This window comes from Mus caroli, unplaced genomic scaffold (genome assembly GCF_978045245.1).
Source record: "Mus caroli unplaced genomic scaffold, Mus_caroli_1 scaffold_18, whole genome shotgun sequence".
Classification (NCBI taxonomy): domain Eukaryota; kingdom Metazoa; phylum Chordata; class Mammalia; order Rodentia; family Muridae; genus Mus; species Mus caroli.
The window spans coordinates 43,751,816-43,769,115 of NW_028227273.1; the positions used below are offsets into that span (position 1 = coordinate 43,751,816).

General features: G+C 38.2%; 1 protein-coding gene across 1 annotated transcript in view; it reads left to right on the plus strand.

Annotated features, from left to right (window-relative positions):
• Positions 1-17,300, plus strand: part of Tbc1d5 (TBC1 domain family member 5) — a 462,126-nt gene that overhangs the window by 205,129 nt on the left and 239,697 nt on the right. Inside the window, exons 5-8 of the mRNA XM_021186156.3 lie at positions 9,830-9,938; positions 11,336-11,425; positions 11,515-11,589; positions 15,415-15,482. Coding sequence (XP_021041815.1) covers positions 9,830-9,938; positions 11,336-11,425; positions 11,515-11,589; positions 15,415-15,482 — 342 coding nt within the window. The remainder of the gene's footprint in view (positions 1-9,829; positions 9,939-11,335; positions 11,426-11,514; positions 11,590-15,414; positions 15,483-17,300) is intronic.

Consider the following 17,300-nt stretch of genomic DNA (forward strand, 5'->3'; position numbering starts at 1 on the left):
CAGATGATAGAAAGATCTCCAATGCTCGTGTATTGGCAGGAATAATATAGTACAAATGGCCTTCTTGCCAAAAGCAATCTACAGATTCAGTGCAAACCTCATCAAATTACAACTCAATTCTTCATAGAATTAGAAAGATCAATTTTCAAATCATATGGAATAACAAAAAACCTAGAATAGCAAAAACTATTCTCAACAATGGAAGAACTTCTGGAGGAATCACCATCCCTGACCTCAAGCTGTACTACAGAGCAATTGTGATAAAAACTACATGGCATTGGTTCAGTGGCAGGCTGGTAAATTAATAGAACAGAATTGAAGACCCAGAAATGAACCCATACACCTTTGGTCACTTGATCTTTGACAAAGGAGCTAAAACCATCCAGTGGAAAAAGACAGCATTTTCAACAAATGGTGTTTGTTCAATTGGTGGTTAGCATGTAGAAGAATGCAAATCGATTCAATCTTATCTCCTTGTACAAAGCTCAAGTCTAAGTAGGTCATAGAATTCCACATAAAACCAGACTCACTGAAACATGAAAAAGAAAGTGGGGAAGAACCTTGAGGACATGGCATAGGTGAAAATTTCCTGAACAGAACACCAATAACTTGTACTCTAAGATCAAGAATTGACTTATGGGACCTCTGAAAATTGTAAAGCTTCAGTAAGGCAAAGGACACTGTCAGTAGGACAAAACGGGAACCAACAGATTGGGAAAAGATCTTTACCTATCCTACATCTGGTAAAGGGCTAATATCCAATAATATACAAAGAACTCAGGAAGTTAGACTCCAGAGAACCAAATAACCCTATTAAAAAATGGGGTACAGAGCTAAACAAAAAATTCTCAGCTGAGGAATACTGAATGGCTGAGAAGCACCTAAAGAAATGTTCAACATCCTTAGCTATCAGAGAAATGAAATACAAAACAACCCTGAGATCAAAACCTCAGGTGACAGCACATGCTGGTGAGGATGTGGTGAAAGAGGAACACTTACCCATTGCTGGTGGGATTGCAAGCTGGTATAACCACCCTGGAAATCAGTTTGGCAGTTCTTCAGAAAATTGGACATAGTACTATTTGAGGACCCAGAAATACCACTCCTGGGCATATAACCAGAAAATACTGCAACATGTAATAAGGATGCATGCTCCTCTATGTTCATAGCAGCCTTATTTATAATATCCAGAAGCTGGAAAGAACCCAGATGTTCCTCAGTTGACGAATGGATACAGAAAATGTAATACATTTACACAATGGAGTACTGCTCAGCAATTAAAAACAATGAATTTATGAAAGTTCATAGCAGCCCTATTTATAATAGCCAGAAGCTGGAAAGAACCCAGATGTCCCTCAACAGAGGAATGGATACAGAAATTATGGTACATTTACACAATGGAGTACTACTCAGCTATTAAAAAGAATGAATTTATGAAATTCCTAGCCAGATGGATGGACCTGGAGGGCATCATCTTGAGTGAAGTAACACAATCACAAAAGAACTCACACAATATGTATTCACTGATAAGTGGATATTAGCCCAAAACTTAGGATACCCAAGATATAAGATACAATTTGCTAAACGCATGAAACTCAAGAAGAATGAAGACCAAAGTGTGGACACTGTGCACCTTCTTAGAATTGGGAATAAAACACCCAGGGAAGGAGTTACAGAGACAAAGTTCGTAGCTGTGATGTAAGGATGGACCATTTAGAGACTGCCGTATCCAGGGATCCATCCCATAAGCAGCTTCTAAACGCTGACACCATTGCATACACTAGCAAGATTTTGCTGAAAGGACCCAAATATAGCTGTCTCTTGTGAGACGATGCCGGGGCCTAGCAAACACAGGAGTGAATGTTCACAGTCAGCTATTGGATGTATCACAGGGCTCCCAATGGAGAAGCTAGAGAAAGTACCCAAGGAGCTAAAGGGATCTGCAACCCTATTGTTGGAACAACATGATGTACTAACCAGAACCCCAGAGCTCTTGTCTCTAGCTGCATATGTATCGAAAGATGGCCTAGTTGGCCATCAATGGAAAGAGAGGCCCATTGGACTTGCAAACTTTATATGCCCCAATTAGGGGAATGCCAGGGCCAAAAGAATGGGAATGGGTGGGTAGGGAAGTGGGGGGCGCTATGGGGGACTTTTGGGATAGCATTGGAAATGTAATTGAGGAAAATATGTAATAAAAATATTAAAAATCAAAAAAAAAAAAGAAAGTCTTAGGTAAATGGATGGAACTAGAAAATATCATCCTGAGTGAGGTAACCCAATCAAAAAAGAAATAGTATGCACTCATTGATGAGTGTATATTAGCCCAGAAGTTTGGAATACCCAAGATATAATTCACAGACCACATGAAGCTTAAGAAGAAGGAAGACCAAAGTGTGGCTATTTCAGTCCTTCTTAGAAGTGGGAACAAAACACCTATGGGAGTAGATACAAAGTGTGGAGCACAGACTGAAGGAAAGACCATCCAGAGACGGCCCCACCTGGGAATCTGTCCCACAGACTGTCACCAAACCCAGACACTATTGAGGATGCCAACAAGTACTTGCTGACAGGAGCCTGATATAGCTGTCCCCTGAGGGGCTCTATCAGTGCCTGACATACATACAGAGCTAGATGTTCTCAGCCATCCTTTGGACTGACCACAGGGTCCCAAATGGAAGAACTAGAGAAAGGACCCAAGGAGCTGAAGAGGTTTGCAGCCCATAGGAGGAACAACACTATGATCCAACCAGTATCCCCCAGAGCTCCCAGGGACTAACTTAACCACCAACTAGAGAGTACACATGGAGGGAGCCGTAGCTCCAGCTGCATATGGAGCAAGAGGATGGCCTTGTGGGTCATCAGTGGGAGGACAGGCCCTTGGTCAGGTGACAGCTCTGTGCCCCTGTGTAGGGGAATGCCAGTGCCAGGAAGCAGTTTTGGTGTGGATTGGTGAGCAGGGGGAGGGGGAAGAGGATATGGGGAGTTTGGGAGGGGAAACAAAGAAAGGGGCTAACATTTGAAATATAAACAAGGAAAATATCTCATAAAAATGAAAAAGGAAAAAAAAGAATATTTTACATATTTTATCTTTTTAAAGTATATTATGGCTTTAAGTCATTAACTGTAATTTAACTCACTCCTTTATATTCTACAGAACATAAAATTAAGCTCAAGATTTGCAGTATTTGTTTATTCCAAACCAGAATCAGAACTTTTTCACATATTTTAGCATGTGTCCATGTATGAAGTACTCCTCGCCTTTGTCTCAGTGGCACTTCACTGCATAACGACATAGTTTACCTAGATGTTTAAGGAAATTACTTTAAGCTTGTGGGTAATTGTACATTCCATTTTCTGTGTATGTATATATATATGAACGATATACCCTGATGTTTCATTACACAGGGGAGAAAGGCTTGAAATAAGAGTAACTTCTGAAAAATTCCTGATAAGAGGAAGCAAGAAGCCAGTAGAGTTACTAATTGCCTTTTAGAGACTCGGAGTTCCCTCATTACCTGTGATTTAAGCTAAAAATGAGGTAATTATAGATAACATGAGTGCTTGTCTGGTTGATGTTGGCACCTGCAGGCCTAGCGTTGCCGCTTGCCATGTCTGGTGCCACGGTTTACAGTCGGATGCTGACATACTTCATTTATACTTGCCATGTTTCTGCTGATTCTCAGTCAGATGGCTTCTGTGCTCTGTGACTAGTATTTTCAAAATCTGTCCTTTAAATGCTATTACGTACAATACTGGAATTATACTCCTTTAGCTCTTAGAATTCCTTATTATATTTTTACATAAACTAGAAACAGATTTAAAATTTTCTCTTTTCCCTTTGTATTTGCCTTTAAAATATGGTCATAAATGATATGACCATGTTTTAAAGCTCATCTTGTACATTAGAAGTATAAAATTGTGCAGACCTTACAAGGTCTTTGACCTTACCTTTGATTCAGTTACCTTCTATCGATCACAAGGTTTTCCTCACCAGCTACATGACCATTTCTGAGATCTCCAGTCCCATTACTTCCTGGTCACAGAAGCCAGAGAATTTTCCTTCACTTTCTTTCCCCACATTCTTTTTTTTTTTTTCTTTCACTTATGGTGATATAAACCTTTTCTTCCCCACTAAACAGTTCCTATATTGTTAGATGCCAAAATAACTGTGTGTCCAAGTGATAGAGATTTCCAATATCACATATCCTTTCCCTTCCTGTGGTTGTTTGAGTTTTGTTCTCCCACCTCTTTTTCTCTGTGTTGTGTGCTGTATGAGGTTTTAAATCGTTCCTGAGGGAATCACCAGATTCCCTGTTCACCTCCAGATATCGGAAACTCGGGTAGAAATAAATCATCATAGAAATGAGACACTGTCTATAGAATATCGACATATTCTGTACTTAGGATAAGTTAGATCACTGATTAAACTTCTCTAAATTTAGCATATAATTATGCATCACTTCAGTTACAAAATTATTAAACAATAGATTTAGAAGGCACCAATTAGAAACTCCAACAGCTTGTGTAAGTCCTGTACACACGCAAGCAAGAAGTCATTTGCAATGAATGCCTGTCTGAGAGGGAAAATGAGTTTTCTTTAATAGAGTGATACTTGGTATATTTCCACAACCCTGGACAGGATTCAGGCTTCATAGTAGTTGACCAACACAAAACTGACTTCATGCTTTTACCATTTGGTTTTTTCTCTTTGTGTGTTCAGTGTGTGTGTGTGTGTGCGTGTGTGTGTATGTGTGTGTGTATGTCTGTCTGTCTGTCTGTCATCTGTGTGTGTGTCTGTGTCTGTGCTTATACTTTAGGACTTCGGTTTTGGTTTAGGTTTTGACTTTTTTAAAAGAGAAAGAATATTAAATGGGATGAGAAGAGAAGGTGTATAGGCAAGGAATTGAAGAAGGGGAAAGAATATGACCAAAATATGTTTGAAAAATATATATTTTGGAATATGAAAAATTTAAGAAGTTTTACATCAATTCTTGATGAATATTAGGAGACATTAAAGTATATCATTGAAAATAGATATCTTTGTAATCACTCTGTATTCATTTATTGAGTATTCTGAGTAGTTTCATAGGATTATCTGTTGTGACACACACCTTTCAACTCAGTACTCATTAGGTAGAGGCAAACGGATCTCTGTAGGTTTAAGGCCTGTCTGATTCAGGCTAGCCAGGGCTACACAGTGAGATATTCTGTTAAAACAAAACGATTTCCATGTCAAAAATAAAAATCAAGAAAAATAAGCCTTTGCAGGAGGTTAACTATGGGACTAAGTCTTATTAAAGGAAATTCAGCAATTGCTGAAAACAACAAGAACAACTCTTCTGGTTTGTTGGTTTGGGTTTAGAGTTTTTTAAGGAAAAAAACTCAGTTGCTACAGACTTGACCAGTTTTATTCACTCACAGTAATCTCTTTGAGAAGTACCTGGGTAATTTCAAGTTCTTAACACCACTTTATCATAGGAATCCTAAGGTCTGCACTGCTAATCCATTATCAGCATCTACTGGCTGATTGTTTTCAGGGATCTGGTGCCTGCAATGGTAGAGTCCTTGCCACTTGGTGGCACTAATGCTTTTTTTTAAAGGAGTGATTAAAGTCTAGGTCTCTACACCCAAACTCAGGGAACATCATAGAAAAAAGGACCAAAAGATTGTAAGAGCCAGAAGGCCAGGATGTCAGCTGAAAGTTGTGTCTTCTATACACAACAGGGAAACTTTACCTATGAACGTTCAATGATACAGTTGCCCTTATAACACACAAACAGTGACACCATTAGTTGCTAAGCCATGAAGGATGAAGGATATCACACACAAAACCCCACTCCTAGGTGAAGAGCTACAGTGACTGTCAAGGGAGGGAAGTATGTCTTCCCTAGGCATGAGCCCATCTAACTGGTTATCCAGCACCAAGTGGTAAGCCTTATAAACATTCACTTGAGCAATACTAACTAAAGCAACTTAGTAAGTTCTATATTAGTTTGTGTGTTTACAAAATAGTAATATTAATGAAAAAGAAACCCATTAATTTCAGCTATTTGGGGAGATGTGGGAAGAGGTGGAGGGAACACAAGGAGTAGGGAAATCATGTTAATACATTACTCATGAAATCTTTTTTTTTTTTTTTTTTTTTGTTTTGTTTTTCGAGACAGGGTTTCTCTGTATAGCTCTGGCTGTCCTGGAGCTCACTTTGTAGACCAGGCTGGCCTCGAACTCAGAAATCCGCCTGCCTCTGCCTCCCGAGTGCTGGGATTAAAGGTGTGCGCCACCACGCCTGGCTGAAATCTTTTAAAAAGTAAAAATATAAAGAATTCTTAAACATTTAGATATACTAGACCATTCTTCACTGCTTATAGTCATAACACTTCTTCCTCATTCTGACTATTAAGAAGTTATTTTCTGCCCTTACCTTGAATATTAACTCATGTCTGAGGAGAAGAAAAGATTGTGGTCTTTTTCCTGCTTAATAGACAGAGCTAATTTCCCTTGTGTCTGGATTGCACTGTGTCTTTTAGTTTACTTGTTCTAGAAGGGTACTTTTCCTAATTTACATTGATTTTTTTTTTTTTTATTTCTCCTTTGAGCAGTTTTATTTTTCTAACTATTTGTTTCCTTGCTTGAAAAGAGGAGTTAAAGACACATATCCAAAGAGACTGGTTCCTATAGGAACTAAAAGTATTTGGCCTAAAATATTAGAATTAGCATTTTAGCATTTGGTGGCATCATTGTCAGGTTTTGGTAACTCAGATTACCTGCTACCCTTATGTGTACTTTCATGCACATATATTTGTCAGTCTAAAATATAGTATAAGATATCATTTCCTGACTACTTTTCCTTTAGTTTTGCTAAATAAACTGAAAAAAAAAAAACTCTACCAACAGGTCTTTGGTATTTCTTATTATTTTATCCTAAGTTCAGAATCAGTTTTATCACTCATGTATGCGCATTAAACAAAAAAAAATATTTTAGTTTGGCTCTTTGGTAGTCTGTTTAGATAGATCTATTCTTGTTACAAAACTTCAGTAACTATAATTTTAATTATTTGTATTTGGAATTTTAATTATAATAAAGCCACTTTTTCTACCCAAGAACTTTGTTCAGCTTATCATCATTATTTTAAAAATTCATGAATTTACTACCCTAGCTTCACACCTCGATGTAGCTCTATGAATTCTAAGCACTTGGTAAATACTTCATAAATATTACTTTATATTATAGTTTATTGGTCAAATACTATTCCATAGAAAAGACAGTATCTTAAAGTCTTTATGTACCTTTTTTGTTAGAGCTTTCATCAATTTGAAATGGTACACCTTAATTAGAACTATACATATGAATAAGCTTAGATGATTGTAAATTTCAGTGATGTTTCTAATTCATTTGCCTCAGTCTCTTTCTCTGTACCAGCCTGCAGTCAAGGTACAGGATCTTATTCATGGTAACTAATAATTGTGTTCCATTATTTAAAAAGAAGCACATAACTTGACCTTAAAAGCCTGTTGTCCTTGACAGGATAGGATGGTAGTCCTGCCAGTAGCAACAGTTAACCTTCTGTAGCTTCTTCCCCCGTGAATAGGAACTTACTATGGAGGGGACTGGAAGGCACTAAGTCATGCTTTTCCCTATGCAAAATTACTGCTGTTTTCAGGTCATAAAAGTGCTTGTTTTTGATTTGTTTGTTAGAAATTAAGTTTAATTTGGGATTCAAAGTGGAGATATGCTTCCTTATCTCATCTCTTAACACTGATTGCTAAGTACTTCATAAGAACACATCCTGGGTATATATGTGGAAGTATTTTGAATTGAGAAAACACTTACTTATTATTTAATACAGTAAGTCCAAATGTGTATGGGCCCGGATTCATCTACTGGGACATGGGTAATCTATCAGTGGCCACACTCCTAAAGAAAAGTGACTCTTTCTATTAGTCAGGTTCTCTAGAATAACAGAACTTAAAGAATGAATCTTACAAAATAAATTTATTAAGATGACTTATAGGCTGAGGGTCCAACTACTCCAACAATGCCTGACTATGAATGGATGGTCCAATATCCAGTAATTGTTTAGTCTATGAGGTTGGATATCTCAGCTTATCTTCAGTATATACCAGAATCCCAAAGTAGGCTTTAATATCAGGGAAGGAATGGGCTTTCTAGGGAGGTTAGCACAAACAGGCAAAGAGAAAACCTTCCTTATTCCATGCTTTTATATAGGCTTCCAGCAGAAGGTATAGCCCAGATTATAGACATAGATCTTTCCACCTCAAAATATCCAGATTAAAGATGTGACTTGCCACCTCCAAGATCCAGATTGAAGGTGTGTCTTCCCAACTCAGAACTAGATTAAAAGTGGATCTTCCCACTTTAAATAAGCAAAAATTCTTCACAGGTATGCCCTACATTTGTGGGTTTTATTTAATTCCAGATGTAGTCAAGTTGACAACCAAAAATAGCCATCACTTCTCTCCCCAGGCAGCCATCACTTGCAAAGCTCCTCATGCTGGTCTGGGCACCTCAGGAGCCCATCCCCACTGCATGTTATAACAGACCTGATTGATCTTGGGCAGGACAAGTGTACATAACCACAGCTGCTGTGAGTTTGTGAGTTCAATGCCATCATGCTACTTTTAAAAATAATTTTGCCCTGTATCAGAGACTGAAATACCTATGCCTCTGAACTATGTCCTCAGTCCTTATAACAGTTTCTCAAGACAGATATTATGTCATTTCTCAAAACCAATGGACTCTGACCAATGACAGGCTTGTGTTCTGAGATTTCAGTAGCTTTCTCTTTAGGATATCTTTCTTCAGAGGTTGTGTCTGAGGTTTTGGCTTTGATAATGAATTTTTACATCTCATGTCAATTTTATTTTAGTATTATAGAATTTTTCGCTAATTTTTTGAAACCAATCTCAGTAGCCTCAACTGTTGACAAATGATTCTTAATGTTTAGTTCGGTTGCATGGTGGTGTGAATGTGGGTCTGATTCCTCTAGCCAAACTCAGTAAATGGATTGGGACAATTAATTTCCAATTGTTTCCCAGTTGAACAGATTTACTTGTATATTAATGAGGCACAGGTGTTGGGCCCCTGGTGCCTGCATGCCTGGGAGGTATGTTTCAGTTGTTTATCTACTCAGCCATAGGTACTGCAAAAAATTCAGGCTGGCCTGTAACAGTTTTTTGTTTGTTTGTTTGTTTGTTGTTTTTTTTGTTTTTTTTTACACTGAGGCTTTTACATTTTTTGATGTTTTCTTGAAATTTCCATATACCTGTTAATATTTTCACACTGACCATGTAAAAAGAAGTTGTAGGGAATAGGAAAGAACATGCACAGTTTAAAAGGTTAGTATTCTTTTACATTTAACTGACTGGCTTAGCAGGAAAGAAAACAAGATTATTCAGAGTTATATCATGTGAGAAGTCAGTATAACTAAGAGGCTGCTTTTTCATTATGTAATTTTGAAACATATATCTTTGTTAAAAGATAAATGTGTCATATATTCTTATTAAACTATTTTTCTTATACATTCACTGAACTACACTGCCAGTGTTTCACAGGAAATAGAATAGCCTCCATAGACATTACAAAATTCAAAGCTAGGATAATTATAGCGATCTACATATTCATTAAATCTACAGAAGAACTGTGTCCAAGAAGACAGCCATTCGTTCAGATACAGAATACCACTAAATACATACATTTTAAAAGTTAAATTTCTTAGGCTATTTAAAATTAGTTTCCTGTAGCATTCCTCCTGTAGTAGAAGGATTTTAACAAAAGGACACCCCTGATCTGGTTCCTTTCCTACAGGAAAGAATGGGAAGAACTATTTGTAAACAACAATTACTTGGCAACAGTAAGACAGAAGGGGATTAATGGGCAGCTGAGAAGCAGCAGGTTCCGCAGCATTTGCTGGAAGGTAAGAAGAAAATATTTATTTACAGTTTGTGGTTGCAGTATATCAACACATTAGCTGATGCCCTGGAAGATTACCCACACAGGGATCACCGAATTTTCAGGGTATTTCTCTCCAACTTTTTAGCCATTCATGGTTCTCTTTCCTAGGACATTTACTAACAATTTGAAGCTGCCTGGGCAGGTGGAGCTAGCAAATGAATCTCAGAAGTAGCTCTTTTCATCTCTTTTAATGGGGAACAGTTCAGAGCTGCACTGTTACCTGAAGAGGGTTTCTCCGATTTTCTTGGAAGTTGGTCAGGAGAAGTGGAGAGTAAGCCTGAGGTTCCTGTTACAGGAGCATCTCCCATGGAGTCATCCCTTTGTCTTCCTAAGAAGCACATGGAAAGACTGCACAGTCTTTTGTTCAAGATAGAAAATGGAGGCAACCAGGGGAGGAGAAGGAAATTGGGTCATTCTCCTTCAGAGAGAAAAGGTCATTGGTCAACAAAACTGGGAATTGATGATCTGCAGTTATCATTTTAATTGCTTTGAAAAATTAGCCCTTTTTCTTTCTTAAAATGAATGAATTTGGGTGTGGACTTATTTTTTAAATGACCTTTATCAGTATTTTAAGGCTATCTGCATAAATTGAGCCTACAGAGATTGTACAAATCAAAAAAAGGTTAGAAATACATGATTTATTATATAGTTCTGGATTTAATAATTTAGATTTAATAATGAAAATACATTTTTCTCTTTCTAGAGGCAGTCAGGAGACATGCTGCTAGAAAATTTGTATTCAAATATTTGTGCCCCACCCTCACTTTCTGTTGCTTAACTTTAAATATATTTCATTTACTAAAATAAGTCAAAGCCTAGATTTATTTTATTATTGTATTAAACTAAATTAAGTCAAATTTTTCATTTTAAGGATGCTTATTTTCATAAGCTGATTGCCAGTTGTAAATTACATTCTTTGCTGTAAAAGGAATAGCTTCACTTCTTTGACTATGCCCTCAGTCCTCAGATAGCTTGGTCTTCTTCTGTTTTCTTAAAACAGAATATTAAACCTAGGAATTGCTTACCAGGTGTTGCATGCAGTAACTTCCTAGCATTCTCAGGTATTAGACTTAAACCTCCGTGAGTTTTTTTTTCTTTATTTAGAATAAGTCATCAAGAAAGTGTAAATCTATTTTGCGGTTTAAGTTTTTAATTTTTGCTTTTAACCTTTGCTTATTTGGTTTTGAGTTTTATGAACATATCATCTGGAATTGAAATATTGAAATTGAATATATTGAGTGAAACATGTCATAAGCTGGGTATTTCTTTGAATTTTCAAACAATTTTATTAGCCTGGTTTCATACTTGGTAGATTTTTTTTTTTTATACAATTATTTCTCTTTTTTTTTTCCCCAACAGCTCTTTCTTTGTGTTCTTCCTCAAGATAAAAGTCAGTGGATAAGTAAAATTAAAGAACTAAGAGCCTGGTATAGCAGTATTAAAGAAATAGTAAGTAAATGTTACTACTGAAATTATTTGCATATGCCTACTTTAAAGTTCACTAGCCTCTAATCATTCTGCATCTCTTTCTTTATCAGCACATCACTAATCCAAGGAAAGCTGTTGGCCAACAGGACCTGATGATCAACAATCCCCTTTCACAAGATGAAGGAGTAAAGTGCCTTTTTTATTACTTTTGTTTGTTTGCTTGATTGATTGTTTTTAATCGTAATTGTTTTTGTTTTCATCTCGTGTGTGTGTGTGTGTGTGTGTGTGTGTGTGTGTGTGTGTGGTCTGCATATATTTCTATGGTTCATGTGTGTGTCTGGTACCTGTGGCAGCCATAAGAGCCTGCAGATTTCCTGGAACTGCAGCTGTAGATGAGCTCTCCTGTGGGTGCAACCAAACCAAATCCTCTGCAGGAGCAGCAGGGGTCCTAACTGCTGAGTCATCGCTCTAGCTCCTTTCTCTATTTGAGTTCCATCCTTTTCTTTCATTCTGAAAACTGCACTTTAATGACTTCTGTCATCTGTGTAGGGTAAAGGGAAAATTCCTATGCAAACAGCATATTTCATGATCAGTGTATTCATTTCAAAACACTGAACTTGGTGTGTGTGTGTGTGTGTGTGTGTGTGTGTGTGTGTGTTACATGCACATATGCACACAGTAGAAGCCAGAGGTGGACTTTGTATCCTGCTTTACCATTCTTTGCCTTATTCCCTTGACACTACGTCTCTCACTGAAGCTGAAGCTTGCTTTCCGCTAGGCTAGCTGAGTAGGGTTCACTTGTCTCTGTTCCCCAATGCTGGGGTTTCAGCTACAGAAGGCCACAGTCAGCTTTGTGTGTGGATGATGAGGATTCAAACCTAGGTTCATGCTTGCATCTTATCTGCCAAGGTAGCTTGCCACAGACCCTCTGGGTCCCTGTGTCTGCGTGGAATGGGGTCTCTCGAAGCGGGTGGACAAAGCGTGGATGAACGACAAACAGACACACACACAGGAGAGTTCGTGTGGAATCTGAATGTAATTTTACAACTCGAGCATCAGACTTTTTATGTAGAGGACAATAAGGAAGTTGGGTGACATATTCACAAGGTACAATTGAGGTAACCGGAATTTTACTTAAAACAGAGGAATGCAAACACAAAAGGTCTAACAGGAACCACCTGGGATAGAATTCATTGAAAACAGCTGGGATCAACAAGGGCTCCACCTAAGATTCACTAATCTTAGAAGCCAGGGTCAAGGGCTTTGCGCCCTTGCCATAGTTCCTATTTTAGTCTATTGTATAGTCTACCTTCCCCTTAGGCCATTGTAAATACATGTGTATGGGTGTAACTCTGCTATAGTATCTATTCTGGTTTCTCCTTTGGTCTGAAACTTCCTTCTTCCTTAGTGATGGTAAATTCCTGTGTAAGGGAGTGACTTAGCTTTTACAATCTTACTGAATTCTAAGCCCTTGATCTTGGTCAAGTACACCCTTGGACTGTTGGAACACTGGTGGAAGGCTTTAGCCATGTCAGAATTCAATTTTAAAAAGCACTTATAATAGCCGGGCGTGGTGGCGCACGCCTTTAATCCCAGCACTTGGGAGGCAGAGGCAGGCGGATTTCTGAGTTCGAGGCCAGCCTGGTCTACAAAGTGAGTGCCAGGACAGCCAGGGCTACACAGAGAAACCCTGTCTCGAAAAACCAAAGGGAAAAAAAAAAAAAAAAAACACTTATAATAGGAAAATACTGAAAGAGAGCACGTGGATCCATACACTAGACTGATACGGGAATGGAACTCGGGAATAAAAAATTACTGTATGGGTAGGAAACGCTAGACTCCAGGAGGAGAGCTTCCTTAAAACTCTTTTGCCTCATGAGTGACTTTTAAGCCTCTCGGCTTGTCCAGTTGACTCGACCGGAGAGCGTAGCAGTAGCTACCCAGCAGCTATGGGCCCAGTTCTTTAAGGTTCTACCACCTCCCAGTAATATTAAGCAAAAAAGCCTTTAACACAGAAGTCTTTGGGGACTATCAGAATCTACATCATAGTAATTTTACTTTGAGTTATCCAATGTACTATAAATTATTTCTTGCATTTTAAATATAGGAATGCTCTATTTTTGAAAAGCAAATAATGTTTTAGGTTGACTGTTGCCTTCCAAAATATATTTCATTGTTTTTGTAAATTTATAAAGTTGAGTATGACTATTTTTTTTTTTTTTTTTTTTTTGGTTTTTTTGAGACAGGGTTTCTCTGTATAGCCCTGGCTGTCCTGGAACTCACTTTGTAGACCAGGCTGGCCTCGAACTCAGAAATCCGCCTGCCTCTGCCTCCCGAGTGCTGGGATTAAAGGCATGCGCCACCACGCCCGGCGAGTATGACTTTAAACATAGTTACATTCATATGAGCTATGTTTCAATATAAAACTGGCTACCTATTTTCTTGGACTGTGTTTTCCTTGATGGAAAAATTTCCAGACTTTGACTAATTTAATTAAAAACATTAACCCATTATAGCATAGGGAAATAAATGGATTGTCTATTTGTCCCTGGCTAACTTCAGTCTACATAATTAACTGCTAATTATAGGTTTGTATACACAGTCCAAGATTAATTTTTCATGATCAAAATTAAACTTTTTGGTACTTGCCTCTAAGCCTGACCACTTAGGTTCATATTCTTAAGTGGGGTGTGTGTGTGTGTGTGTGTGTGTGTGTGTGTGTATGTATGTGTTATAAGGAATGGCACTAGGCATAAGAACAAGGGATCGCTTTTTTTTGTTTTGTTTTTCAAGACAGGGTTTCTCTGTGTAGCCTGGAACTCACTCTGTAGACCAGGCTGGCCTTGAACTCAGAAATCTGCCTACCTCTGCCTCCCAAGTGCTGGGATTAAAGGCGTGCAAAGGATCTCTTAAGAACTAACTATAAAGTTGAAGAGCATCCAGATGAGAAGAAAGCTCTTGCATCAAGGTTGTGGTGGAAAGGGAGGTCCTAAGGACTGCCTCAGAGGTTCTACTTAGCAGCACTGTCCTCGGAAAAATGAAAGCATTCACTACCCATAATGATTCTGAAGAAGCTCACATTCCTGGGAAGTTTAGGGGCAGTTATTCCTGAACTGGATCTATATAACTTACCTGTTACTGCTCTACACCTGCCCTGTGTCTTTAGCTGAATCATTTTTAATCACTTTATAGGTATACTAGCATTTTTCTGATTCATAAGCTTTTCCATAGCAATATAAAATATTAAGTAATTTTTAGGATGGTTAGTTTTGTTTCTTTGTTCTCCTCAGACGGAGTCCCACTATATGGCCTTGTGTAGACTGAAATTCACTATGTAGACCGGGCTGACTTCACACTTAAAGAGATCTGCCTCCAGTATGAGGAGATGAAATGTGTGTTCCACCTTATCCTGTTTGATTTTTTTAATAAATTAATTCATGTTTTACACTCATATTCCATTCCCCGCCCCTACCCGATCCACCCTCCCACTGCTCCACATCCCATACCTCCTCCCCATCCCCCTGTCTCCACATGGATGCTCTCACCCCCACCCCACCTGACCTCTAAACTCTCTGAGGCCTCCAGTCTCTTGTGGGTTAGTTGCATTGTCTGAATAAACAGAGACCTGGAAGTCCTCTACTGTATGTGTGTTGGCGGCCTCATTTCAGTTGGTGTTTGCTGTCTCTACCCTGTTTTTAAGTTAGTTTTAGACTTTTCCTTTAAGCTTCCATTTTAAACACTCATATATATTCCTCTGAGATTCAAAATGAGCAGTGGCAGTACCTTCATCCTGCAGAGGCAAGAGAAACTTCACAAGTGCACTCAGTAAAGGACTAAAACATGGATACTTTTATTTTAATAAAAATTATTTCTGTCTCAGATTCTTATCTAAGATATCCAAAATGACAGCTTAGAGAAGAATAAATTCAATCACTTATATTACTAAATTGAAATCATAAAAGACAAGCAGTGTGAGATTATTCTAATTAGGTTGTTCTCATTTTTTCCAGAGTCTTTGGAACAAGTTCTTTCAAGATAAAGAACTACGGACCATGATTGAGCAAGATGTCAAAAGAACGTATGTAGAGCAATGTTTTGTTCACTAATTCAAAATAGTGTTACTTCTTTGTAATATTAACAACATGTAAGACCCACTGAAGATCCTTAATTGACTGCAGTATTCTACATGCTTTAATGCAAAGTTAGTTTTTTGGAATAAGTTTTCATTCTGTCATAGAATGGCCAATTGTATTCAGGGTTTGAGACAGTTTATAGTCTGAGGGCATTCCTGAGGGTTAGGGCACACCATGTGAGCAAAGTTCTCTTTAGTTCAAGTTATGTATCGTCTCAGGGGCAAAGTCAAATGAATTCAGGCTGTATACAGTCAAAAGGACATCTCATGCTTGGAAGCATTATTCTGGATATTCTAAGTAACAATGGATAAGATGACAGTAATCTAAAGTGAAACCCAACCTTATTATTACAACTTGGAGGGGAGGGCCACAAAGCACATGCTAAGAGCAGACCATGTTTCGGAAGAACACAGATTACAAAACTCTTGTCTTATTTACTTGGAGTTTTCTTACAAGGTCTCAGAAAGTTCCAGACACAGCTTCATTCACAGACCATGTTCAGAAAGTGCACAAAAGCATACCTGGGCAGAAGCATCCATCTGTATTAGAAAATACTTTGTCTCAGAGCACTGAGAAGCTCCCAAGCTAATCTTACTTTCTCAAGGTCAATAACCCTGGGGCAAGAGGCCAGAGTTTCCTGCCCTCTTAATTGCTATTTAAAGAAAACTTCTCTTACCTTCTTTAAGGACAGAACGTCCCATTGGTTACCAGATATTGAGGTCCCCACAATCTCTACTACTAGCAAAGAAACAAACCTCATGAGGAAAGAAGGAAACTTATCTTAGCACAATGTTGTCAGTGCTGCTTCAGACTTCTAGAGTCTGACACCAGGCCAGTTTATATTAGATATATGTAGGCCCAGTACAATTTTGGAGAAAACAAATGCCTGGTAATATCCATCCCAAACCCATGTGTATAAAAAACCTGATCCATCAAGTTTCCTCAGACCTCTTCAGGTACTCAGTGAAATAAACACACACACACACACACACACATACACACACACTTTTAGACAGAAGGCATAGACCCATTGTACACTTATTGCTGGTGGCCCCAATTCTCCATAATTTCCTAAGGTGAAATTGATTAACCAATAATATATACATTAATATTTTACTTATATATTATATAAGTATACACACACACACACACATCTTCTTGTGCATGTACACCAGAAGAGGATTTTGGGTGCCAAACACTATTGTTATTGATTCTTGTGTGCTACATTGTAGATGCTGATAATTAAACTCGGAGCTTCTGGAAGAGCATTCAGGACTCTTAATCACTAAGCCATCTCTCCAGTCCCTGAATCATATGTATATTAAAAGAGCTCAATATATATTTTTGTAGAAGAATTAAGTACTCACAGTCAAGCACTGTAGAAAACAGTATTGTCTGGAGAAACACAGATTGTCTACTGAATGGTGGAAATGTATACCTGTTTTCTACCTAGAAGGATGGAAGTGTATCTTATTAATAACCCGGTAACCTTTGCTATCTGTAGGGTCAGGCCTCACTCAAATACCCCATAATGTTTATCCCAGACTCTCATTGCCCTAGACCTTTTTCATTACCTACATTTCTTTTTTTTTTTTTTTGGTTTTTTTTTTTTTTTTTTTTTTGGTTTTTCGAGACAGGGTTTCTCTGTGTAGCCCTGGCTGTCCTGGAGCTCACTTTGTAGACCAGGCTGGCCTCGAACTCAGAAATCCGCCTGCCTCTGCCTCCCGAGTGCTGGGATTAAAGGCGTGCGCCACCACGCCCGG